This window comes from Macaca thibetana, chromosome 8 (genome assembly GCF_024542745.1).
Source record: "Macaca thibetana thibetana isolate TM-01 chromosome 8, ASM2454274v1, whole genome shotgun sequence".
NCBI lineage: Eukaryota > Metazoa > Chordata > Mammalia > Primates > Cercopithecidae > Macaca > Macaca thibetana.
In genome coordinates, this window is record NC_065585.1 from 41,160,410 (window position 1) to 41,187,838 (window position 27,429).

The window sequence follows — 27,429 nt, forward strand, 5'->3', positions numbered from 1 at the left end:
GATTACTAAGAAAAAGTTAAGCAAATTAAAAGAAAATAAAATACATTAACTTTCATTTATCACTAAAAGCAATATTAATTTAATAACTTCTTATATATAATTTCTTCTTAGATCTCAGGCACAAAAACCAATACTTGTTAGACACTATTAAAGACTATGATATCCCCTCTTTACTTTTGGAGAAGTATACTAAATCACAGTGAAATTATAAGCATGAATTAAGTATAATCTTAATTTAGACAAAAAAATTAAGTGTATAAATGTAAACAGTAATTTCTCGTATCAGCTTATTTAAAAGCCCCTAAATGTTCTTCCTAAAATCAGTTTAGGATGCATACAAAGGAACTTCTGAGTTCCTTCATTATTTTATCATATCCTTTGAAGAGTTGGGGAAATATAATGGCACTTACTTCACGTATAACCAAAGCATGAATTAGAGTTTATCAATTTGCTTAACTTAAAAATATTAATAGTAGTTAATGTAAGCATTATAACATACCATGTTACTTCCAAGTTTGTCACATTTAATGGAGCAAATTCAGAGAGCTCTTCCAAATACAGCAATCAATCTTTAAGATGCTTAAAAGGTTTACTGAAAGCCATGAGGAAAAACCTCTTCATGAATCATAAAATGTTTCCTAAACAAATCAGACTCTGTCTCAATACTTCTATATGTGAAAAGTCACACCAATTTCTCTGATGAATGTAAAAGACTTTAAAATATTTGTCTCATGAAAGTATTTATATATAATAATTGGTTATGACAAAAATAATGAAACATCTTGGTTTCACTATAATTAACATTATAATCACTTATACAGATTCACTAACTTAACTGGTTTGATTAAACAAAAAACCAAAATGGCAAGAGAAAGATAATTTTGTTTTTTTCTTACCAGAGAAAAGGTTGTGTTTATTTATTTTTAACAATGTGGCAGTCATAAGAAATAATGTAAGCGTTGTAACAGAAAAACATTGTTTTAGAAACTAAGATAAAGGAATATGTGAAAACATTTTATGGTAACCCCTTCCTGAAAGCAGTGATTATATTACTAATAAGGTCTAATAGTATTTAATCATATTTACCTGTCTCTATCTGGAGAATAATGGTCATCCATGACACGATGTCTATCCATTCGGCTAATTGTATTATAATGTCCAGTAGTAGTGCGTGTCCCTCGATGCCCCTGTTCCACATTCCGACTAAAACAACAAGATCTATTAAGTATCTTAGTAAACCATTTGAAACACTAAGAAATGAGGTTTATTTTAAAGCACAATAGAAAAAGACAAAGTCACTATAAGGTGAAGTCCAAATTTTGTTTTCACTAATTGCATCTCGGTTAAAGGTATAAGTTTCAGTGGAAGGTTGACAGTTAAATAAGATTACTGCTATAACAGATGCAGCATAAGGAGCTCAAATTAAACTAATAACAGTGGGGATATGATAAGGACTATCAAAGTTATTAAAGGATGACTACCAGGTCTCTAGTACTGATATTCAATAATATGCTCAAGAGGATGAGTAGATTTGTATGGAGAAAATATGTTCAGTGTTAGACACATTTGTATACATGACCTATAGGACTGCAGATAGGGATGCCTCATAGGTGGTTGGACATGAGTTCAGAGCTTAGGGGAACAAGTCAAAATTTGCACACTTTGTGCCATCTCCCTTGATACCACTCTAGTCCAAACTACCATAATTGTGAATATGCCATAAAAATAGCTACCTAGGCTGGGTGTGGTGGCTCATGCCTGTAATCCCAGCATTTTGGGAGGCTGAGGTGGGCAGATCACCTGAGGTCGGGAGTTCAAAACCAGTCTGACCAACATGGAGAAATCCCGTCTCTACTAAAAAATAAAAAATGAGCAAGGCGTAGTGGTGCATGCCTGTAATCCCAGCTACTCGGGTGGCTGAGGCAGAAGAATCACTTGAACTCGGGAGGCGGAGGTTGCGGTGAGTGGAGATCCCACCATTGCACTTTAGCCTGGGCAACAAGAGCAAATCTCTGTCTCAAAAAAAAGGGGGGAAAAAGCTACCTAAGTAATCTCTTGCTTCAACTCTTACCTCATCCCTGATGACATGCAACAGCCCTTTAAAACACAATTAAGACATGGCATGTCATGTTGTAGGATGAAAGACAGGAGTCCAGTTTTTAATTTATTCCACTGGTGAGCTAATTTTCCTATCCTGTCGGACCCACCCTTTCCATATTAATTGTAGTGCCACTTTATCATCATATGTCAAGTTCACATATAAATATCACTGTAAATGCATATATATTATTCTTTTACTATTGATTCCCTTCGATATGTCTATTTTGCTGCTGTTATTCAAGTTCCATCCTAGTTTTAATTATTCTTGCCTGCTGGCAAATTTTTCTCTTCTTTTTTCAAAATGGATTTATTGGTATTTTATTTGCACATAAAATTTTGATTGTTATGGCATTAGATTTATAAACTAATTTATGGAAAATTGATATCTTTATTATAGGAAGTAATTCTACCCATGCATAGGGCGTATCTCTCATTGATTGCTTACCCAAAGTTTTACATCTTACTTAAAAAGATCCTGTGAATTCTTAGTACATGAATTGTTAGATACTTCAGGTTACTTTTGAGAATAGCACTTACATTTTATTATATTTTCCAACTAGTAATTGCTCATTTTATAAGTTGATCTATAGACAGCTATTTGGCAGAACTCCTATATTAGTTTTAATATTTTGATTATATTGGGTTTCCTGTGTAGATAATCCTATCATTAACAAATAATGATGATTTTTCACCTCTTCTCTTCCAATCCTGAAATCTCTTATTTCCTTTTATTAGCACTTTTCAGGACCTGAAGCACTATTTCAAACAGTGACAATATTAATGAACATCCATCTCTTATTTCTGCTATTAATGTAAATTCCTCTAAAGTTTTTCCATTATAATGCTTGCTTTATTAAGCCTTTATGAAGTGTAGGTGGTTTTCTTCTAGTTTACTATCTTATGTGAATAGAAGTTGAACAATAAAATTCCTTTTCTGCCTCTAGTAAGATTTATTTCCCCATTAGTCCATTAATAAGATGAATTACCGTAACAATTTTTCTGGTGTCTCACTGCCATGATTTAAACTCATGGTTAGATTTACTTAAAGTAAGATGTTTTTACATATGTTTGTAACTAAAATGGGCTTCTTAAGCTGGGCACAGAGGCACATAGTCCCAGCATCTGAGCCTAGAGGACTGCTTGAGCCCAGGAGTTCAAGTCTAGCCTGGGCAACATAGTGAGACTCTGTCCTTGAAAAAAAAAATGAAAATGGAATACATATATATTTTATTATACTTTAAGAATTAGAACTAAGGTTATGTTAGTTCCAGAAAAAGAATTAGGCAACTTCCCTTCTTTATCTGTTTCTAGAGCCAGTTGTATAGAACAGATATTAGTTCTCAAATACTTGGTTAAAATTTACCCATAATAACTTTTTAGTCTGGAATTCTCTTTACGGATGGATGGGGGGAAGACAGTAGTTTGTCTTTGGGTACTGTTTCAACCTATTTGCTGGTTGTTATTTTTTATTATTATTTAATTGGTTTTTTTTTGAGGCTGAGTTTCACTCTTCTTCCCCAGGTTGGAGTACAATGGCAGAATCTCAGCTCTCTGCAACCTCCACCTCCCGGGTGCAAGCAATTCTCCTGTATCGGCCTCCCAGGTAGCTGGGATTACAGGCACCTGTCACCACGCCTGGCTAATTGCTTTGTATTTTTAGTAGAGATGGGGTTTCACCATGTTGGCCAGGCTGGTCATGAACATTCATTGTTATTTTATTTAACTTTCATTTCTTCTTGTGTCAATTTTAATATATCTATTTCAGAAATTTAACCATTTTGCCTAGATTAACAAATTTAATAACATAATTTCATAATGATTATTATTTTTAAAGTCTTTTTCTTATCTGTAGTTGTTTCTCTTTTTCAACATTTTATTTATTTATACCGCTCATTTTTCATGTACAGTCCTTTTATTGTATTGATGTCACCAATCTTTTCAAATAACTGACTTTTGGGTTAACAAACATTCTTATCTTCACTTCTTTTTCTTACTCTCTGTGCCTCATTTTGTCTCAGTTTCACTGATTTTTTCCTAATCTTTATTAATTCCCTCCTTCATATTTCTTCAGGACTTTCTCCATTGTTCTGTACTGTTTCCTAAATTCAGTGTTTATTTAGTTCTCTATTTTCATTAAAATTTTTTTGTCAAGTAAACATTGCACATATTTATGGTATACATGATGTTTTGATATGATAAGTAAACACTGCACATATTTATGGTATACATGATGTTTTCATATGACAAGTAAACATTACACATATTTATGGTATACATGATGTTTTCATATGACAAGTAAACATTGCACATATTTATGGTATACATGATGTTTTTATATAACAAGTAAACATTGCACATATTTATGGTATACATGATGTTTTGATATGACAAACATTGCACATATTTATGGTATACATGATGTTTTGATATGACAAGTAAACACTGCACATATTTATGGTATACATGATGTTTTGATATGCGTATACATTGCAGAATGGCTAAATCAAACTATTTAACATTTGCACTACCTCAAATATTTATTCTTTTGTGTGAGAACACTTTACTCTCTCAGAAATTTTCAAATATATATTAACTATAGTTGTCATTATATACAGTAGATCTCTTAAACTTATTCCTCTTGTCTAAGTGAAATTTTGAGTCTTTTGACCTATATCTCCCCAATCCTCTCACCCCACCAGGCTCTTTTCTCTGTTTCAGAGACTGCAACTTTTTAGATTCTACATATAAATTAGATCATCTGGTATTTGTTTTCTATACCTGGCTTATTTCACCTAACATAATGGCCTCTAGGTTCAACTATGTTGTCAGAAATGACAGAATTTTCTTCTTTTTAAAAGTTGAATAGTATTTCATTGTGTATATTAACATTTTTATTACCTGTATATCTGTTGATGACAGTTTCATTCTGTATCAATTCTGTTGTGGATAATGTTGCAATGATCATGGGAGTGCAGATATCTTTTTTAATATTAATTTTTTAACTTTGTGAGTACATAATAGGTGTATGTATTTATGGAGTACAGGAGATATATTGATAAGGGCACAAAATACCTAATAATTCCAACATAGAAAATGGGAAATCCATCCCTTCAAGCATTTATATTTTGTGTTACACAGAATCCAATTATACTCTTCTTTTTTTCTTTTTTCTTTTCTTTTTTTTTTTTTGAGACAGAGTCTTGCTTTGTTGCCCAGGCTGGAGTGCAGTGGTGCAATCCTGGCTCACTGCAACCTCCACCTCCCAGATTCAAGCGATTTTCCTGCCTCAGCCTTCCAAGTAGGTGGGACTATAGGCGTGCACCACCACACTCGGCTAATTTTTGTATTTTTAGTAGAGATGGGGTTTCACCATATTGGCCAGGCTGGTCTCGAACTCCTGACCTCATGAACCATCTGCCTTGGCCTTCCAAAGTGCTGGGATTACAGGTGTAAGCCACCGTGCCTGGCCCCAATTATACTCTTTTAGTTATTTTTAAATGTACAATTGAATTATTTTGACTATAGTTGCCTTGTTGTGCTATCGAATACTAGGTTCTATTTATTATTTCCATTCTTTGTACCCATTAACCATCGCCACATCCCCTTCACCCCCGCTACCCATCCTAGCCTCTGGTAATCATCCTACTAGTCTCTATCTCCATATGTTAAATTGTTTTGATTTTTATATCCCACAAATAAGTGACAACATGCAATGTTTGTGTTTCTGTGCCTGGCTTATTTCACTTGACATAACGACCTCCAGTTCCATCCATGTTGTTACAAATGACAGGATCTCATTTCTTTCTGGCTGAATAGTACTCCATCATGTACAAATACATTTTCTGTATCCATTAATCTGCTGATGGACATGTAGGTTGCTCCCAGATCTTGGCTATTGTGAACAGTACTTCAACAAACATAACAGTGCAAATATCTCTTTGATATACTGATTTCCCTTCTTTTGGGTATATACCAAGGAGTGGGATAGTGGATCATATAGTAGCTCTATTTTTAGTTTTTTGAGGAACCTCCAAACCGTTCTCCATAGTGGTTGTACTAATTTACATTCCAACCAATAGTGTACAAGGGTTCCCTTTTCTTCACATACTCGCCAGCATTTGTTATTGTTTTAGGATATAAGCCATTTTGACTGGGGTGAGATAACATGTCATTGTAGTTTTGATCTGCATTTCTCTGATGATCAGTGATGTTGAGAATCTTCTGATATGCCTGGTTGCTATTTGTATGTCTTCTTTTGAGAAATCTCTATTAAAATCTTTTACCCACTTTTTAACTGGCTTATTGGAATTTTTTTCCTATAGAGTTGTTTGAGTTCCTAATACTTTCTGGCTATGAATCCCTTTTCAGATGGATAGCTTCTTTGCAAATATTTCCTCCCATTCTGTAGGTTGTGTCTTCATTTTGTTATTTCCTTTGCTGTACAGAAGCTTTTTAACTTGATACGATCCCTTTTGTCTACTTTTTTTTTTTTTGAGACAGTGTCTCACTCGTCGCCCAGGCTGGAATGCAGTGGCATGATCTCTGCTCACTGCAAGCTCTGCCTCCCAGGTTCATGCCATTCTCCTGCCTCAGCCTCCCAAGTAGCTGGGACTACAGGCGCCCGCCACCACGCCCGGCTAATTTCTTTTTTTTTTTAAGTAGAGACGGGGTTTCACCATGTCAGCCATGATGGTCTCGATCTCCTGACCTCGTGATCCGCCTGCCTCGGCCTCCCAAAATGCTACGATTACAGGCATGAGCCACTGTACCCTTTTGTCTACTTTTGCTTTGTTTGCCTGTGTGTGGGGTATTACTCTAGAAATTGTTGCCAAGATGAATGTCCCAGAGAGTTTCTTGAATGTTTTCTTGTAGTAGTTTCATAGTTTGAGGTATTAGATTTAGGTCTTTAATCCATTTTAATTTGATTTTTGTATATGGCAAGAGATAGGGGTCAAGTTTCATTATTATTCATCTAGATATCCAGTTTTCCCAGCATCATTTATTGAAGAGACTTTCTTTCTCTAATGTATGCTCTTGGCACGTTTGTCAAAAATGAGTTCACTGTAGGTGTATGGATTTGCTTCTGGGTTCTCTATTGTGTTCCACTGGTCTATATGTCTGTTTTTATGGCAGTATCATGCTTTTTCAGTTACTATAGCTCTGTAGCATAATTTGAAGAAAGGTAATGTGATTCCTTCAGTTTTGTTCTTTTTGCTCAGAATAGTTTTGGCTATTCTGGGTCTTCTGTGGCTCCACATGAATTTTAGAATTATTTTTCCAATTTCTGTGAAGAATGCCATTGGTATTCTGATAAGGATTGCACTGAATCTGTAGATTGCTTTGGGTAGTATAGAAAGTTTAACATCATTGATTATACTAATCCATGAATGTGGAATATCTTTCTATTTTTGTGTGTGTCATCTTCAATTTCCTGCACCAATGTTTTAGTTTTCATTGTAGAGATCTTTCATTTCTTTTGTTAAGTCAATTTCTAGGTATTTAATTTTATTTGCGATTGTTATAAATGGAATTACTTTCTTGATTTCTTTTTCAGATTGTTCACTGTTGCCATATAGAAATGCTACTGATTTATGTTGATCTTGTATCCTGAAACTTTACTGAATTTATCAGTTCGAATAGTTTTTGGTGGAGTCTTTAGGTTTTTCCAAATATAAGATCATGTCATCTGCAAGCAAGAATAACCTGACTTCTAACTTTCCAATTTAGATGCCCTTTATTTATTTCTCTTGTCTGATTGCACTAGCTAGGACTTCCAGTATTATGTTGAATAAGAGTGGTATTCATTCATATTCACGGCATCCTTGTTGTGTTCCAGATCTTAGAGGAAAGGCTTTCAGTTTGTCCGCATTCAGTATGATACTAGCTGTGAGTCTGTTGTATATGGCTTTTATCATGTTGAGGTATGTTCTTTGTATCCTCAGTTTTTTGAGGGTTTTTATCTTGAAGGGATATTGAATTTTATCAAAAGTTTTTTCAGCATCAATTAAAATAATCATATGGTTTTAGTACTTCATTCTGATGATATATCACATTAATTGGCTTGTATATGTTGAATCATCCTTGCATCCCAGGGATAAATTTTACTTGGTCATGATGAACGACCTTTTTAATGTATTGTTGAATTTGGTTTCCTAGTTTTTTGTTTTGTTTGTTTTGTTTTTCCAGGATTTCTGCATCAATATTCATTAGAGATATTGGCCTATAGTTTTTTTTTTTTTTTTAATGCATCTTGTCTGCTTTTGGTATCAAAGTAATAATGGCCTTGTAGAATGAGTTTGGAAGTATTTCCTCCTTCTTTATTTTTTGAAATAGTTTGAGTAGATTTGGTATTGGTTCTTCTTTAAATGTTTGTTAGAATTTAGCACTGAAGCCATTGGGTTCAGGTTTTTCTTTACTGGGAGACTGTTCATTATGGCTTTGATCTTGTTATTTGTTATTGATCTGTTTAGCTACTGGATTTCTTCGTGGCTCAATCTAGTGTCTAGGAGTTTATGCATTTCCTCTATATTTTCCAATTTATTGGCATATAGTTGCTCACAGCAGCCACTAATTATCCTTTGAATTTCTGTGGTATCAGTTGTAATGTGTTCTCTTCATCTCTGATTTTGTTTATTTGGGTCTTCTCTCTTTTTTCCTCTGTTAGTCTGGCTAAAGGTTATCAATTTTGTTTATCTTTTAAAAAAAAAACCTGTTTCATTGATCTTTTGTATTGTTTTCTATCCATCTTAAAGTCAATAACTCTTAGATTTGCTCTTTTGAGTCTATTTTCTAGATCTTGTAGGTGTGCTTCACTATTTTTTATTTGTTTTTCTTTTGTTTGCTCTTTGCATTTTCAAATGGCCTCTTGAAGGTCACTAATTCTTTCCTCTGCTTGATCTATTCTGCTCTTAAGTGACATTGATGCATTCTTCAGTATTTCAATTGCATTTTTCAACACCAGAATATCTTTTGATTATTTTTAAATATTTCAATCTCTTTGTTAAATTTACCATAGAATTCAGAATTCCTTCTCTGTGTTATATAGAATTTCATTGAGTTTCCTCAAAACAGCAATTTTGAATTTTCTATCTGAAAGGTCATATCTGTTTCTCAAGTATTGGTCCCTGGTGCCTTATTTAGTTTCTTTGGTGAAGTCATATTTTCCCGGATGATCCTGATGCTTATAGATGGTCTTTGGTGTCTTGGCATTGAAGAGTTAGGTATCTATTGCAGTCTTGGCTTGTTATGCCCATCCTTCTTGGGAAGGTTTTCCAGGTATTCAAAGGGACTTGGGCCGCAAACCCAATAATGCTGTTTTTTGCAGACTCATAGAGGTACCACTTTGGTGGTCTTTGATAAGATCCAGAATAATTCTCTGGATCACCGGAGACTCTTATTCTTTTCCCTTATTTTCTCCCAGACAAATGGAGTCTCTTTCTCTCTCTCTGCTGAGCTGCCTGGAAGTGGGGTTGTGGTGATGCAAACACCTCTGTGGTTACCACCACTGGTTCTGCACAGGGTCAGACCTGAAGCCAGAACAGCATCGGGGCTTGCCCAAGGCCCACTGTAACCACTAATTAGCTACTATTGCCTATGTTTACTCAAGGTCCTAGGGCTCTACAATCACCACATGGCAAAGCCATCCAGGTTTGGGTCCTTCTCTTCAAGGTGGTAAGTTCCCCTAGGCCCTGAGCAGATCCACAGGTGCTATCTGGGAGCTATGGATTGGAGTCAAACACCTTAGAAATTTGCCTGATGTTCTATTCTACTGTGGCTAAGCTGGCTCTCAAACCACAACATAAAGTCCTTTCTGCTCTTCTCTCCCCTTTCCACAGGCAGAAGAGCCTCTCCCTGTGGGATCTACCACCACTGGCCCACAAGGGAGTTCTGTCAGGCCACTGCAATGTTCACTGAAAGCCCAAGGTTTCTTCTGTCAGTTTGTGGTGAATGCTGCCAGGCCTGTGACTCACCTCTCAGGGAAATGGGCTCCCCTCTGGCCCAGGGCAGGTACAGAAATGCTAAGCTTATACTAACTTTGTACTCAGGGACTCCATGAGCCTGTTGCTCTAACCCACTGTGGCTGAGCTGACATCTAAGGTGCAAGACAAAGTCATGTTAGTTTTCCCTCTGTTTTTCTCAAACAGAAGCAGTCTTTCATCATAGCCACCACAGGTGGGAATGTGCTGAGTCACCCGTGAAGCCTGCACATCTCAGAGCCCAATGCCCACAGCATAGTTTCTGGGTATCACTGCTGGTTATTCAGTGCCCAGGGGGCCTTTATTCAGCAGGTGATTAATCCTGCAGGACTGGGTCCTTCCCTTCAAGGCAGCAACTTCCTTTTGGCCTGTGTTTGTCTAGAAATATGCCAGAGCTAGGGCCTGGAATGGGGGCTTCATGACTCTGCCTAGTTCCCTCTCCTACTGTGGCTGAGCTGGTATCCAAGATGCAAGACAAAGCCCTCTTTACTCTTTCCTCTCCTCCCCTTAAACAGAAGGAAGGAGACACTTTAATTGCTGTGAGTTGCACTGCCTGGGGTTGGAGGAGGAGTGGTACAAGCACTCCTTTAGCCATGCCATCTGGTATCTCCTTAGGTCATGTGCCACCCTAGTCCTCTGGCTCTGAGCCCAGCCCAGCACTAGGTGCTGCCCAGGAGTTGTAGTCTTTGTGTCCTTTCCAGTTTACCTAGGTCTCCAGAGCACTTTGTCCCACTGTGGCATGGCTTGCTAAGAAACTTAAGTTCTGACTGATGGAATGGGTGATTCCTCTCCGGCTAAATCTGGTCCAAATGCTTCCTCCATATCCAGGCACTGGCCGAGCCCAGCACAGCTTTGCTCTCTGCTATGACATAGCAACACTGAGTTCAATGTAAAGTTCCCCAGTCACTGCGCTCTTCCTCTCCCAAATGCAGACTCTCCATGTTGAACAACTGTTGGTGGGGGATAGGAGAAGGATGGCATTGGTGATTCAAGACTGTCTCTCCAACCCTCCTCAATGTCACTTCCAATCATATGAAGTTAAAACCAGGTACTGTGTGTGCTCACCTGATTTTTGGGTCTTGTGATAGTGCTTTTCAGTGTACAGATAGCTGGTAAAATTTGGTATTCCTGTGAAGATATGAATGATGTAGGTATTCCACCATCTTGCTTTGTCCCCTCACAGGTATCTTTTTGACATACTGATTTCATATCCTTTGATACTTGGTAGTGGAACTACTGAATCATATGATAGTTCCATTTTAATTTTTGGCGGGTACCTCCATACTGTTTTCATTAAATAATGACTGTATTAGTTTACATTGCAATCAATAGTGTACCAGGGTTCCCTTTTCTCCACGTCCTTGCCATCTCATATTATTTTTTGCCTTTTGATAAGAGCCATTCTAACAGTTGTGAGGTAATATCCTATTTCATCATTTTGAAGCATTCCTATTTTTTGATAAATATCCTTTAAGATAAAAATTTCCTAAATACTGCTTGTGTCCCACAAATGCTTGCATCATTTTCATTTGTCATTCAATCCTTATATTTCCTAATATCTCAATTATTTCACTTATAATCAAAAGTTATTTCACAGTATTTTAGCTAAGTTCTAGGAATTTAAAAACTATCTTTGCAAAATTGCTTTATAAGTTTATTGAATAATATTCAGAGAAAATGATTTATCTGGGATTTATTGAGGTTTACTTTTTAACGAGTTTCTGTTACCAGTTATTTTTGTAAAGTTATGTTGTGTTAAAAATAATTTATATTCTTTGCTTTAATGGTATGTAATTTTATATTGAGATACACAAAAAGATACATATACAAAATATAGCATAGTTGAGTCACATAATAAATTTGACATTATTCAAACCTTCTAAGTCATTGCTAATTTTTTTGGGGGGGGCCTGATTATTGATTTCCGTTAGGGATATGTTAAAACTTCCAACTAAAATTGTTTATTTCTTTCTTTCTATAACCCTGCCAGTTGTTGCTTCTTATCTTTAGAAGCTCTTTATATGTTAAGGAACAAATTTGTCCATGATCATTATACCCAGGTATTTTTATTAGTTTTTATAATGCCTCAGGGCAAATTTGAAAAAGTACTGCTTCTTTACAGAAATGGCCTTATGAGCATACAATTGAGCAAAATTCTAGCTACAGTTTGGCCCTTTCTTGGCTTTTGGTCCAGTCTTTGTGCAAAGTACAGACTGTCTAATTCAAAGTGGTAGTAATGGTTATATATTTTGAATTCAGTAATTTTTCCTAGAACATATATTTCTTTGTCCTTTATGACACTTTTGATATTGCATTCATTTTTTTCTTCTGATTGAAATTGGGATCTTATTTTCATTTCAGTTGATATATAGTTATTATATTTTTTCATGCCTTTGTTTTCATATTCTCTGTGTTCTTTTGGAATGATAAGGTTACTTGTATTTTAAAAATGTTACTTCTCTCTATAATTTATCAATGATGCCTTTTTTTAAGCTAACATTTTTGCCCTAGATTGTCTAGTTACACACTTCTGTTTCATAATGGAATAAACACTTTGTTTGAACTCCTGTTATGATGGGTTTTCTATCATATGAAACATAATCTGATCTAAAACAGTAGATATTTAAAAAGATAGATATTCCTATCTTCTATTGGACTGTTCAACTGTTCTTTACCTGATAAAATAAAGTGTGATATAATATGAAACACATTTGGTCTTTGTCTTGAGTTCCTAAAACCATTAGAATTTCTTAAGTGATAGAGTGTCTTTTGTTACTGATCCCCTCTGATAACTTCTGAGTTTATGCTAATGATTACTAAGGGTGGGTCCCCTGGATATCCTCTTGATGGGACCAGTCTACAGAGAGACCAAGTGATTACAGGGCTGGAACTTTCAGCCCCACCTACTGACCTACAGAAAGAGGGTTGAGGGCTGGAGATTAAACTCTATAGAAACTTTTGAACAAAATTTGATGAGCTTCCATGTTGCCCAAATCTCATCCTACGCATTTCTTCATCTGCATTTTAACAAATGTCTTTTATAATAAACTGGTAAACATAATTAAAGTGTTTAACTGAGTTCTGTGAGCTGTCCAAGCAAATTATCAAATTAAGGAGAGGGGCTATGGAAACTCCAATTTACAACTGGATAAGTCACAATCTGGGACTTGCAATTGGCATTTGAAGTAGGGGACAGTCTTGTGGGACTGAGCCTTTAACCCTTTAACATGTGAAATCTGATACAATTTCCAGATTATAGTGTCAGAATTGAACTGAATTATAGGATACTTAGGTGCTATCTGCTGGCAAGTTGCTTGGTGTGGGAAAAAATCCCCACAAATCTGGTCACAAATGTGTTCTGTGTTGAGTAGAGTGTACAAAGAACAAAAACATTGTTGTTTTTCCTCGTACACAGGCATTCTTTTATTTTCCTAGAGGAGGGTAGGGTTCAGTTTATTAAAGTTACAAATTTAAAACTAGTTCTCAAACTTTAAATTTCAGATTACACATGTTATTATATTGATAAGTGTACCACAGTTAAGTACTTTTAAAAAATGTTTAATAATTTTGGTCCCATTTATAAACTTTGTTAATTCAACATCTTCAAACATTTTAAACCATGTTTGTCAACTTAATATATCAGATATTCTTTTTAATTTCTGCAATTGTCTAAGTTACATAAATCTTATTTTAGTGGCTTATATCCTTCAAACATAATAAATCTAAAGCTCTCTTAGACATTCCAATATTCTGTGTAAAATTAAGACTGAATTAAAATTCTTAGTCAAATACTCAATTATTTATTTAAAATAGGATGTAAAAGTGTGTCATTCTAACTGGTCAAAATTTCTTAAACATTCCAAGTATGTACAATGTAAATTATGCACATATGTCTTGTTAGCTTCACCTATTATTTCCATGATTCTTATTCCATTAAGCTTGTCTGTACTTAACCGGGTTAATCAGAGATTTCTAGTAAGCTTAAGACTGCTAGCTGCAGATTTTCTGAGCCATTCGTCCCACTGCACATGCTTTTAAAAATTACTATTCTCACCTGTAAACCCAGCACTTTGGGAGGCCAAAGCAGGCAGATCACCAGGTCAGGAGATCAAGACCATCCTGGCCAACATGGTGAAACCCCATCTCTATTAAAATACAAAAAATTAGCCGGGCATGGTGGTGTGGGCCTGTAATCCCAGCTACTCGGGAGGCTGAGGAAGGGGACTCGCTTGAACCCAGGAGGCAGAGGCTGCAGTGAGCCAAGGTCGCAACACTGCACTCCAGCCTGGCGACAGAGCGAGACTCTGTCTCAAAAAAAAAAAAAAAAAAAAGAAAGAAAAAAATTATTATTCTGATATTTGTTACTAATTTTAAACATCAGTCAAATTTTCATTTTTTCCTATATATTAAATTACCAATTATCTATATCATTCATGAGTATAATTAGTTGGTTCTACCTAGATATACTCATATCAATATGTGATTGAAAACTGGTTCTTCTGAGTTATTTTGAACTCTTAAAATAAAATAACATATAGGTAGTCTAAAATTACAAAATAAGTCATATTTCATTTTACTCTCGTTATGCAGGTTATTGTATAGCATCTTGTTTTTCCTTGAATAGCATTTTGTTTTTCCTTAAATAAATAAAACCATCTTGTTTTTCCTTAAATTCTTTTTCCACAAGAATCTCTTATCTTTAGAGATTATTAATGATATGTGATAAATAGGTCTATAATGCCATTGTGATGGTTCATATTAGGTGTCAACTTGAACGGAATGCAAGATGCCTAGGCTGGTAAAGTATCGTTTCTAGGTGTGTCTGTAAGGATGTTGCCAGAGGAGACTGACATTTGAATATGTGGACTGGGAGAGGGAGACCCACCCAATCCACCATCCAGTCAGCTGCCAATGCAGCTAGAACAAAGCAGGTGAAGAAGGTGGGATAACCTTGCTTGCTAAGTTTTCTGGCTTCTTTCTTTTTCCTGTGCTGGTTAACTCCTTTCACTCCTCCTGCCCTTGGATACTCAACTCCAGGTTCTTTGGCCTTTGGACTCTGGAGCTTGCACCGGTGGCTTGCTGGTGGCTCTCAGGCCTTTGACCACAGACTGAAGGCTGCACTGTCGGCTTCCCTGGTTTTAAGGCTTTCAAAATGGACTCACACTCAGACTGAGCCACTACTGGCTTCTCCCTTCCCCAGCTTGCAGAAGTCCTATGGTGGGACTTTGTGTTATAATCACATGAGCCAATTCTCCCTAATAACTCCCTTTCATATATACATATATCCTATTAGTTTTGTCCCTCTGAGTAATACAGCCACCCTACAAATAAAATGAGTAGTCTATCTTACCTTTGTGGAGGAGGGACACTGGGTGACCATGATCTAGTCCTTCCTATAACATCTACTCGATGAGGAGACCCTGATGGTGAACAATGGTTTGATGACATTACTTGTTCTGGCACTGACAATGTTGAGCTTTGAAGATCTCGACCATCATGTCGATAATCTAAAGGTATAAAATTAATAAATATTATAGTTATATATATACACTAAGTCCTTTGTGTCTTTTGTACTTTACTCAAAAACAAAATGTTGGTGAAGTTGAAAGACTTCTAATATATTAAATATAAAGTATAAAGAATAAACCATAATATTATGACAAAACATTTTATGAATACATAAATTAAAAAGGAATGACAGATATCCAAATATTTAGATAGTTACTATATCTAAGGCATTGTGCTGGGTAAAGCTTTTATATAAACTTAGAGTAAAATTTTATCTACAGTTAACTATCTCCAATAAAAGATTCAAATTTATTCTAAAAATATTTTCATCTCTTCAATGACCTAGAAAAGCTTCAAATAATTCTTAACAATTATTATTTAAAATTATTAAGCTCATAAAAAACTCCTAAACATTAAGATCATTTCTTTAAGTGATAAAAGTTTTAGAAAACACCCTGAATACCATTTGTAGTACATGTGTAAATGGTTTTTGCTTTTTTTTTTTTTAAATGAGATGGAGGTCTCACTATGTTGCTTAGGCTAGCCTCAAATGACCCTTCCACCTCAGCCTCCCAAGTAGCTGGAACTACAGGCCCATGCCACTGCACCTGGCTACCATTTTTCTTACAGTATATGACAGGGCTGATATACAGTAGAAGTCTGAGAATAAAAATACGACAAATCAGAGGAAAGTAACAGCCCAATGATCTGACACATTTACACAAAGAATATTAGAAGAGATACTATCTAAAAGAGTATTAGAAAGCAATTGGTATGTGGACAGATGGAAGGAAAGTAGAAGGACTTCTAAGTTGGTAGAAAAACAACAGTTCAATGTGGGGCAGCAGTATGGAAATGAGCAGGAAAAGTAAGTTTGACTCAAGTTGTAGATATCTAAAACATCATGAGGTTGGTAATGGAAAGAGCCTGAACATTTCTGAGCAGGAAGTAATATTATCACCACCACCACCATTACCTTCATCATACTCTTTGTGGCTATTATTAATTGACGTTTTACTATGTGCTAGGAACTCTGCTATGCACTTTAAAAAAGTGTTCTGTTACAACATTTGTTTCAGAAATAACTCAGAAACAACTGTTCATATGTGGTATTTCCTATCCTGATGTTTTACACTATTATCTCACATTAGATTCCCTAGAAACAAAGATTCACATGCACATAGATAAGTGAAGTAGTGTCCTCAGGAAAAAGGAGAAGAGCAGAATAGGGTAAGAAAAAAGGGAAGAAACTAAGCAATGATGTATTCTCAGTCTGATCCAATTGTATGCTCTGAAACATGAACAATTGCCCAGGGTTGGTCTGACTTTGAGGTAAGAGGCCTGGATTTTTGTACTCCTGTGCTAGCCACTTACTGGCTAAAGACTGCCAGTGGAGAGTCGGCAAGGTGTTTAACCTTATGGATGAGGTGGTTTCCATTTGACCAGGCAATTCTCCAGAGAGAGGGACAGCTATGAGTTGTTAACAACCAACACTCTCTGTAACTGGATGAATAAATGAGCTGGTAAAGGGGATATGGGTGGAACATCAACAGTGTCCACTACAACTTCCAAATAATTGCAGCTGAATGTAAAGTACACTAACACAGCGGGATGCAGCAAACCAGAAAAATACAGAACTGCACACAATGCCCATTCATCCCAAGAATCTCATGTTCCTCCTCTTGGCTCTTTGGTCACAAACTCTGTCTTAGATATATGTACTGAGTGAGTCTTTACTGGTGTTTGTGGATCGTCCCCTTGAGTTCATAACTTTGCAGACTTATCCTTCTTTCCATCTAGATATACTCCTTCCATCTAGATACTTTCATTTTATTTTAGACTCCTATTATATAGTAAATATTTTTATTGCTTAAAATTTAACATGACTTTTTAATTGTGTTATTTTAATTTTTACTCTTCAGTTTTCAAAGCTGCATGAGTTTTGAACGGTCTTTCTTAACCTTTTTTTTCCAGAGCTCTGCTGTTTTTAGTCCATGATTTTGCACAGCATAAGGTTTTCCCAGGAACACATATACTATATAATAGAAAACAACTCTGCCAAGAAGATATTACCTCCATTTTCATTTGAGAAAACAGAGGTAAAAAAAAATCTAAATTAAGTGTCAAATACCAGGGTTGAGACTTAAAAGAAGATATTTCTGACTCCAGTGCTCTCACTGTCTCCCAATACTACATTCTGCTCTGATGATGGAAGTAATACTTTAGGAAGATGAAGCTGATATCAGTATACAATTCATACTGAAGGTTAGAGAAATTGCAACAAGATTAATTGTTCTTATAAAACTTAGAACAGTATTGTCCAATAGAACTCTAAAATGATGGAATGCTCTTCTATCAGTGCTGTCCAATTTGGTAGCCACTAGACTACACATGACTATTGAGCATTTGAAATCTGGATGGTATAATGAGAATCTAAAATTTAAACATGTTTCTTTTAAATTCATTTAAATAACCACATACAGCTAGTGGCTATATATACACTACATATTTAGTAAAATAGAACAAGAAAAAGGAAAATCAAAATGCCACAAGAGGAGGGCATTTTGTAATTTTATATAGGGTGGTTAGACTAGATAACACAAATTGAGAAGGTGACATTTCAGAAAGAATTGAATGAGATGTTTTTCCAAGCTGATAAACACAGAGAGAAGGGTTCCAAGACAAGTGAAAAGGCCCCAAGGTAGCAGTGCATCTCACATGTTCACAGAACAGCAAAGAGGATAGGGTGCTTGGAGTGGAGCAAGTGATGAAGAGCAGATATTGGAGACATTCGGAGGGAAGGGGGAAGATTATGTAGAGGCTTGTACATTATTGCAAACATTTTGGCATTTAATCTGAGTGATTTTAACCCATTAGCGGGTTTTAAGCAGAAATTGTGCATGTTTTAACTTTTGCTTAAGGCTAGACAAGGTAGTAAATCATACATGCAATAACAGCAGCTTGAACTAGGATAATAATGGAGATTATGGAAGTGGATGTATTTTGAAGGCATAGCAATAAAGACAATTTTGTGAAAGATTTGAGAGACATGAGAGAAAGAGAAGAGACAAGAACAAATCTAAAATTCTGACTCAAGGAGAAGAATGAAGTTACCAAATGACATGGTTTGGTGGAAAGGATCAAAAGTTTAGTTTTGGACATGTTAAGCTGGAGATATCTACTACATTTCCAAGTGAAGATGTCAGGTGGGCAGTAAACTATAAAAATTTAAAGAAAAAATAAGTAGAATTGACTGGAGATGTACATTTGAGAGTTTTAGCATATAGATAACTATTTAAAGGCATGGACTTTAAACAGACTTGAGATCACTATAAGAAGGTGTAAGATAGAGAAAAGATCCAAGAATAGAGTTCAGGCCAAGCCAATATGAATCAATTACATTTTGTGACTAGATAAAAAAGCAAAAAAAGAGCAACAATTAAGAAAGAAAGAAAGAATTACATACTAAAAGGCAAAAAACACAATTTGGGTAAAAAGAGCAAGTGTCAGAATCAGATACAGCAGGAATGCTGGATTTATAAGACTGAGAATTTAAAACCACTATGATTGCAGTAAGCCAAGATTGCACCACTGCATTCCAGTCTGGGTGATAGAGCCAGACCCTGTCTCAAAAAGCAAAACAAACAGGCCGGACATGGTGGCTCATGCCTGTAATCCCAGCACTGTGGGAGGCCGAGGCTGGTGGATTACGTCAGGTCAGGAGTTCGAGACCCGCCTGACCAAAATGGAGAAATCCTATGTCTACTAAAAATACAAAAAAAAAATTAGCCAGGCATGGTGGCGCATGCCTGTAAACCCAGCTACTTGGGAGGCTGAGGCAGGAGAATCACTTGAACCTGGGAGGCGGAGGTTGCAGTGAGCTGAGATCGCACTGTTGCACTCCAGCCTGGACAACAAGAGTGAAACTCTATCTCAAAACAAACAAACAAACAAACAAACAAACAAACAAAAAACAGATCAAGCAGGCAGAAAATCAGTAAGAAGATAAGTGAACTCAAAACACAATCAACTGGATATAATCAACATTTATGGACTACTTCATCAAAAATTAGCAGCATATACATTCTTCTCAAGTTCACCTGGAACATTCACTAAAATAGAGCATATTCTGGGTCATAAAACACACCTTAGCAAATTAATTTTTAAAACATACAATGCTGCTCTGAGTCCACAATGACAATAAATTAGAAAGCAGTAACAGAAAGATAACTGCAAAATCCCCAAGTATGTGCATATTAAATAATATACTTCTAAATAACACATGGGTCAAGAAAGAAATCTCAAGAGAAATTTAAAAATATCTTTAAATAAATAAAAATGAAAACAATTTATCAAAATTTGTGGGATGCAGTGAAAGCAGTACTTAGAAGAAAATTTATAGTACTGAATGTATATATATATTAGAAAAAAAGGAATACCTAAAATCAATAATCTAAATTTCTATCTCAGGTATATAGAAAAAGAGGAGCAAATTAAATGCAAAGTAAGCAGTTAGAAAATAAAGAGTAGAATTAGGGTCAATAAAATTGAAAACAGAAAATCAATAGAGAAAATCAACAAAACCAAAATCTGGTTCTTTGAAAAGATTAATAGAATAAATTAGCCTCTAGCCATGCTAATTAAGAGAAAGAGGATATAAAAATTACTAATATCAGAAATGAAAAAGGGGACATCACTACAGATCCCATGGACATTAAAAGGATAATAAAGGAATATTATGAAAACTCTATGCCCACAAATTTGATAATGTAGATGAAACTAGACCAATTCCTTGAAAGACACAGTTATGTCAAACTCAAACAAAAATAGACAACCTGAACAGACCTACATCTATTAAATAAAATGAATCAATAATTAATATCCTTCTAAAATGGAAAGCAACAAAGTCCAGATGGGTTCACTGGTGAATTCTACCAAACATTTAAGAAAGAAATTATTCCATTTTTTTCCAATCTCTTTCAGAGAACAGAACCAGAGAGACTACTCTCTTAACTCATTTTATAAGGCCAGTATTACCTCAATATCAAAACCAGACAAAGACATTAAAAGAAAAGAACATATCTCTCATGAACATCAATGCAAAAATTATCAATTATAATATTAGCACACTGAATCCAACAATGTATAAAAAGAATTATACACAATAAGTGGGATTAATCTTGGAAACCAAAGCTGGTTCCACATTCAAAAATCAATTAATGTAATCCACCACATCAACAGGCTATTAAAAAAAAATCACATGACTATATCAACAGATGGAGAAGAGACAATTTGACAAAATCTAACATCCTGAATTTACTAAAAACTCTCAGTACACTAGGAATATGGGGGATCTTCTTCAAGTGGATGTAGAATATCTACAAAAAAACCCTACAGCTAACATCATATTTACCAGTTAAAAAAAAACCTCAAAACTTTCCCACTGAGATCAGAAACAAGGTAAGTATGTCCACTCTCACCACTTGTATTCAACACTGTACTGGAAGTACTTTGATAATTCAATAAGAAAGAAAAGAAAATACATGCATACAGATTAGGGAGAAAGAAATAAAACTCTTTTTGTGATGCCATCATTGTCAATGTAAAAACACAAAAGAATTGAAACAAATAGACAAAAACCTCCAGAAACTAATAAGTGATTATAGAAATGTTGTAGGATATAAGGTTAATATTCCAAAGTCAATAACTTTCCTATATATGAGCAATGAACAAGTGAAATTAAAAATGCAACACCATTTACATTAGCAGTCCCCAACAATGAAATACTTAGGTATAATCTGACAAAATATATATGAGATCTACATGAGAAAAATAACAAAACTCTGATGAATGAAATAAAAAAGAACTAAATATATAGATATTCCATATAAAGAAATACTCAATATTGTCAAGATGTCCAATCTTCCCAACTTGACCTACAGATTCAAAGCAATCTCAGTCAAAATCTCAGCATATCAGTTTGTGGAGTCTAATAACCAGATTCCAGAGTTCATATGGAGAAGCAAAAGACAGAAGATTCAACACAGTATTGAAGGAGAAGAACAAAGTTGGAGAATTGACACTGATTTTTCAATACTTACAATGAAATTACAGTAATCAAGTCACTGTGGTACTGATTGGTCAACGAGTAGACAAATAAATCAATGGAACATATAGACAGCCTAGAAATAAGCTGATATAAATATATTGAACTGATCTCTGACAACATAAAAGCAAAGGCAATACAATGGAGCAATGATGGTCTTTTCAACAAATGGTGCTGGAACAATTGGATGTCAACATGCAAAAAAGGGCACCTAGACATAGACATTACACTCTTCAAAAATTTAACTCAAAATGCATCATATATGTAAATATAAAATGCAAAATAATAAAACTCCTAGAAGGTAACATAGGAGAAAACATAAATAACCTTGGGTATTGTGATAAATTTTTAGATATAATAGTGTAGGCATGATTGATGAAAGAAATGATTAATAACCTGAATTTCACTGAAATTAAAACTACTCTGCAAAAGACAATGTCAAGAGAATTCCTGCTTTACAGAAGAGAGAAAATATTTGTAAAAGACACATTTTATAAAGGACTGTTGTCCAAAATATACAGAGAACTCTTAAAACTCAACAACAAGAAAACAACCCAATTAAAAAAAAAAATGAGCCAAAGACCTGAACAGACACCTCACTGAAGAAATTAAATAGATGGCAAATAAGCATATGAAAAGATGTTTAACCTCATATGTCATCAGGGAAATGCAAACAAAAACAATGAGATACCACTATACACCCACTGGAATGGTCAGAACACTGACAACACCAAATGCTGGCAAGATGTGGAACAACAGGAACTCTTATTCATTGCTGGTGGGAAAGCAAAAAGGTACAGATGTTTTGGAAGTTTCTTACAAAACTATACTCTTACCATATGATCCAGCAATTGTGCTGGTTGGCATTTGCGAAAAGGAGTTGAAAAGTTATGTCCACACAAAAACCTGCACACAGATGTTTATAGCAGCTTTATTTATAATTGCCAAAAATTGGAAGCAACCAAGATGCCCTTCAGTAGACGAATCAATGAACAAACTGTGGTATATCCAGACAATGGAATATTATTCAGCACTAAAAATAAATGAGCTATCAAACCATGAAAAGACAAAGCATATTACTAAGTGAAAGATGCCTGTCTAAAAGGCTACAAACTGTATGATTCCAACTATGTGACATTCTGGAAAAGGCAAAACTATGGAGACAGTAAGAAGATCAATAATTGCCAGGGGTTAGGAGAAAGGGAAAGATGAATTTTTAAGGCAGTGAAAATATTCTGCATGATAACATAATGATGGATACATGTCATTATCCATTTGTCCAAACTCAATGAATGTTTGACACCAAGAGTGAGCCCCAGTGTAAACTATGGATCATGGGTGATTATGATGTGTCAAAGTAGGTTCATCAGTTGTAACAAACATACCAGTTTGGTGGAGGAGGTTGATAATGGGAGAGGGTATGAATGTATTCGGGTAGGAAGACATATGGGAAATCTGTATACTTTCCTCTCAATTTTGCTATAAACCTAATGCTGCCCTAAAATTTAAAAAAGCACATGGAAAATATTACTTCTGACATAGTTAGTATTTGAGACATCTGCCTTGCAAGCTTAGAAAAACCGAATAAGTTAGTTGAAACAGTTCCTACTTAAGAACAGTTTTGATAGCTCAGGTTTATTATGAATGATTGTAACTGATACTCTGACCTTATTCAATGTGCAATTGGAAAGAAATCTCTGCATATAAGCAACAAACTATCAATAGATTTTGCTGGTTTATTGACTCATACTATGTGTTTAAATATTATTAAGAGAGGTGGGCGTGTGCATTTTGTACATGTATATACTGCATTTCACATCTGAGTTGCTTTACCCGGAAAATATATTATTTATTTTATCTGGTGGCCCTTACATTATTTGATAAGCTATTGATTAAAGCATTTATTCTCTATTAAAACTAGTTTCAATATTGGAGCTGTAAAATGAAAAGGCCATAAAGAAGAAATGTAAGAAAAATATTTAACAGAACGAATATATGTTTAAGTCTTGGTTATCATAAGTCTTACGTAAATGTAATTTCTACAGCATTTACTAAAGTGATGGGTTATGAAAAAAAAACTACATATACCATAATTTCAGAAACTACAATACCATCATACTAATTTTTGAGTACTAAAGGTATTGTTAAAGTGTAGTATATCCAAAATTTAGCTGGGCTTAGAAAAAAATAAGGGACTAGTTAGTAGTAGTTAGTACACACAATAGGTAAGGTACCCTAGTTAGTAACCCTAGTTAGTACACAAACTAGGTAGTGTGCACCTGTAGTCCCAGCTACTGGTGAGGCTGAGGTGAGAGGGTCAAATGAGCCTGGGGAAATTGAGGATACAGTGAGCTGTGATCGCCCTACTGCACTCCAGCCTGGGCAACAGAGTGAGACCCTGTCTGAAAAATCAATCAATCAATCAATAAAAAATAAAGTGTAGTATATCATGAAAAATCTATTTCTCAAAATCACATTGGATTTCAAAATAGCAAAATTTAGGATATTTCATGGCAGTCTTTTCAGGCTCATTAAATGATTCACCAGACAGTTTCTGACTGGAAAAATAATAGTAACAATAATGTCAAGACAGGAAAGAATGTTTTTCATATTGAGAGACTTAATGAATCCAGAGTAAGCACTTTGAGTTAGGGAGGGTTTCTAAACACAATTCTGTAGTACCAAAAAATTATTCCAGAAACTATTAACACAAATAAATGAAAAATAAACAATTTTTTCAAAAGATACAACTCCTTTTATAGAAAGGAAAAACTTAAAATGATCATATTAAATAAAGAAATATTTCTGTTATCTTGAAAACAGAAAATAAAAGGATAGAAACATCCAAAAACGGCATCAAGATGAACGATCTGAATGGAAATCATTTGGATGAAGAAAACCTGATGGACTAGATATTTACAAAAGATAAGAAATGGAATAGTCAAATAACAAAGGAATAGAATACAAATAGGAAAAAAATTTAATGATCTCCAAGAAAGCGATCATGAGAAATATTTCTCAAAACTACTTTATGAGTTTTAACTCTTCTAAACCATAATACATGAAAAGAATTTTTGTAGTCTTATACTGTTCACCCTTAGTACAAAGAAAGGGAAAAAGTAGTCATTGAGTTTTTAAAAAGTGGTACACTGATAAAGGCATGCTAACTGACTCAACAAAAATAGGCAAAAAAAATTATCAATCACTAATGCAACTGTGGCATGTCTAACATATATTTTCTTTAGAGTAAAATTAGTCATAATTATGAAATCTATTAGGTTATTTAACTTCAAAAGGAATAGAATACTTTTCTTTTTACAATAAGCATATTACATGTAAACATTGTCATCAGAACTTGCAGAAAAGATACATACTTACCTAAAATAGTAAATCATTGGATAAATTTCTAACTTTAAAATGAGGCAAATATGTTAAACTACAATACTATAATTTCAAAATGTAGCTGTACGTGATACTTAATATACAAACAATTTTAAAGTTTCAAAAACTCTGATTTAAATATTTGACATATTTAGATATGGTGGTTACATAAAAAAGATTTCATCTTTTTTCCACCATATTAGTGCAGTATAAAAAAGTCTGAATTATGCAAGAACTCTTCCAATTTATTGTAAAATCCTTATTATTGTCTTAAAATATAAAATTTATTGAGATCTACTTATCTGGCATCTTTCAAGACTATTCAGTCTAATTGGTACAGGTGTTCCAGCAATTGGGATTTCTCAGGAGTTTAAGTTGTCATAGGTTGCCATAGGCTGTTTTGGAGGGTGAGGAGGTAAGTTGTTTATTTCTCTTTTACTTATTTACTTTTATGGTAAATGATGATGAATTGTACTCCAGTTTTTTTTTTTTTTTGAGACGGAGTCTCGCTCTGTCGCCCAGGCTGGAGTGCAGTGGCTGGATCTCAGCTCACTGCAAGCTCCGCCTCCCGGGTTTACGCCATTCTCCTGCCTCAGCCTTCCGAGTAGCTGGGACTACAGGCGCCCGCCACCTCGCTGGGCTAGTCTTTTGTATTTTTTTAGTAGAGACGGGGTTTCACCCTGTTAGCCAGGATGGTCTCGATCTCCTGACCTCGTGATCCGCCCGTCTTGGCCTCCCAAAGTGCTGGGATTACAGGCTTGAGCCACCACGCCCGGCCTCCAGTTTTAATACTATAAAATAATTTTAAAATTCTTACCTGATACTACACCAATTCCATCATCACAGTCATAGTCAGAGACTTCACTATCACTTATTCTCTTTGACCCTATGAAGTAAACAACAGCAATAATTAAAAATTGTGATTATTTAAGGAAGAAAATTCCCCAAACACCTGAAACACAAATGAAAATATTCTGAATGAATCAGTTAATAACAAAAAATATGTACAGAAGAAAAGTCATTATGAGCTTATTGTCATTTATTTTCATATACATTTCATGATGTGAGGATATGGGTAATGAGGAGTTAACAATTTATATAATTATTATTCTGGAAATATATAAGATAAAGTTCCTAAATGATTTGAGGTTAAAATAACATTAAATACTAAATAATATGTGTAAGTTATCCAACACTGATAAAATCTATTAGAAAATAGATAAGTTAATTTTAGATGCTTATGGATAAAGACACTTGAGATCAGATAAATTTCAAAACACAGTGTGTTATATTCCAATGCATTAATGCGTCTTTTTCTAATATGCATGACCAATACATTGACTATGGTCAATTCCTTATTTTTCATGCTCATGCAGAGAAAGTATAATTCAGAAAGCAAACTCACTTAAGACATCTTAAATATCCTTTTAAAAAAAACTATGTAGTTTAGCTATTTCTCTATTGCTTTGAAAAGACAATAAGAAAAAAGTCATCCACAATACTAATACATAAAAATTGTGAATTTTGGTATGTTTTCTATGAAAAAAACTAGAAAAGGCACTCATAGTGATTACAATTCAAGAGCACCATGTTTGTGTTTTTCCTCACAAAACAAATCTATAGCAAAATTTTTAAATGTGAATCTTACTATGGCAAAAATAGCATCAAACTAAATCAACCAGAGCTTTGAGGGCTAAAGCAGATTGACTACACGCTTAAATATGAAATTATTGCATATAAAAACAAACATGTGGTTATTTGTTTTTAAATTTTTTTCACCTCCATGTGTTTCAGGAACAGACACACCCTACACAACAGAATTCTTTATTAAAGCATTTTTCCCTTCTTTGGTATCAGAAAACATTTAATGAATGAAGACAGTGTTGCTATTTCAAAAAGATATTGTCTATTTTCTTACAGTATACATTATTTTTTACATGGAAATCGGTTTTATCAGAAAATAAGTGCTTTCATGTATGGTTTATAAAACACTGAGAACTCACATTGCATGAGGTGTCTAAGGCAGAGATCATTAAAATGTCCCAGAATTACCCTCAAGTATTTACAACCTACTCTTGGAGGCACCCGATAAATTTTTTTCATTTGTTTATTTTACTACCTGTGCTTTGCCAGCAGGGAAAGTCTCTATTGCCAGAAACTGAAGTTCTCATTTTCTCCTCATAATGGTGAGGAAGAAGACACCTATCTTTTTTATCATATGGCCCTACTGAATGAACTCTTTCTATTATTTTCATTCCAAATGCTTATGTTCATAAAGCTTTAGACATGATCAAATCTGAAGCTTTTATAGCCCCAATAGATATTAAACTAGAATTACCTGACAACATCGCAACAGAC

General features: G+C 34.7%; 1 protein-coding gene across 50 annotated transcripts in view; it reads right to left on the bottom strand.

Annotated features, from left to right (window-relative positions):
• RIMS2 (regulating synaptic membrane exocytosis 2) overlaps window positions 1-27,429 on the bottom strand; it is a 752,308-nt gene that overhangs the window by 266,230 nt on the left and 458,649 nt on the right. For all 50 annotated transcript variants that reach the window (XM_050800643.1, XM_050800641.1, XM_050800657.1 and 47 more), the window contains 3 exons: window positions 25,889-25,957; window positions 15,427-15,583; window positions 1,087-1,203 (listed from right to left, as the gene is read on the bottom strand). In XM_050800643.1, coding sequence (XP_050656600.1) covers window positions 1,087-1,203; window positions 15,427-15,583; window positions 25,889-25,957 — 343 coding nt within the window. The remainder of the gene's footprint in view (window positions 1-1,086; window positions 1,204-15,426; window positions 15,584-25,888; window positions 25,958-27,429) is intronic.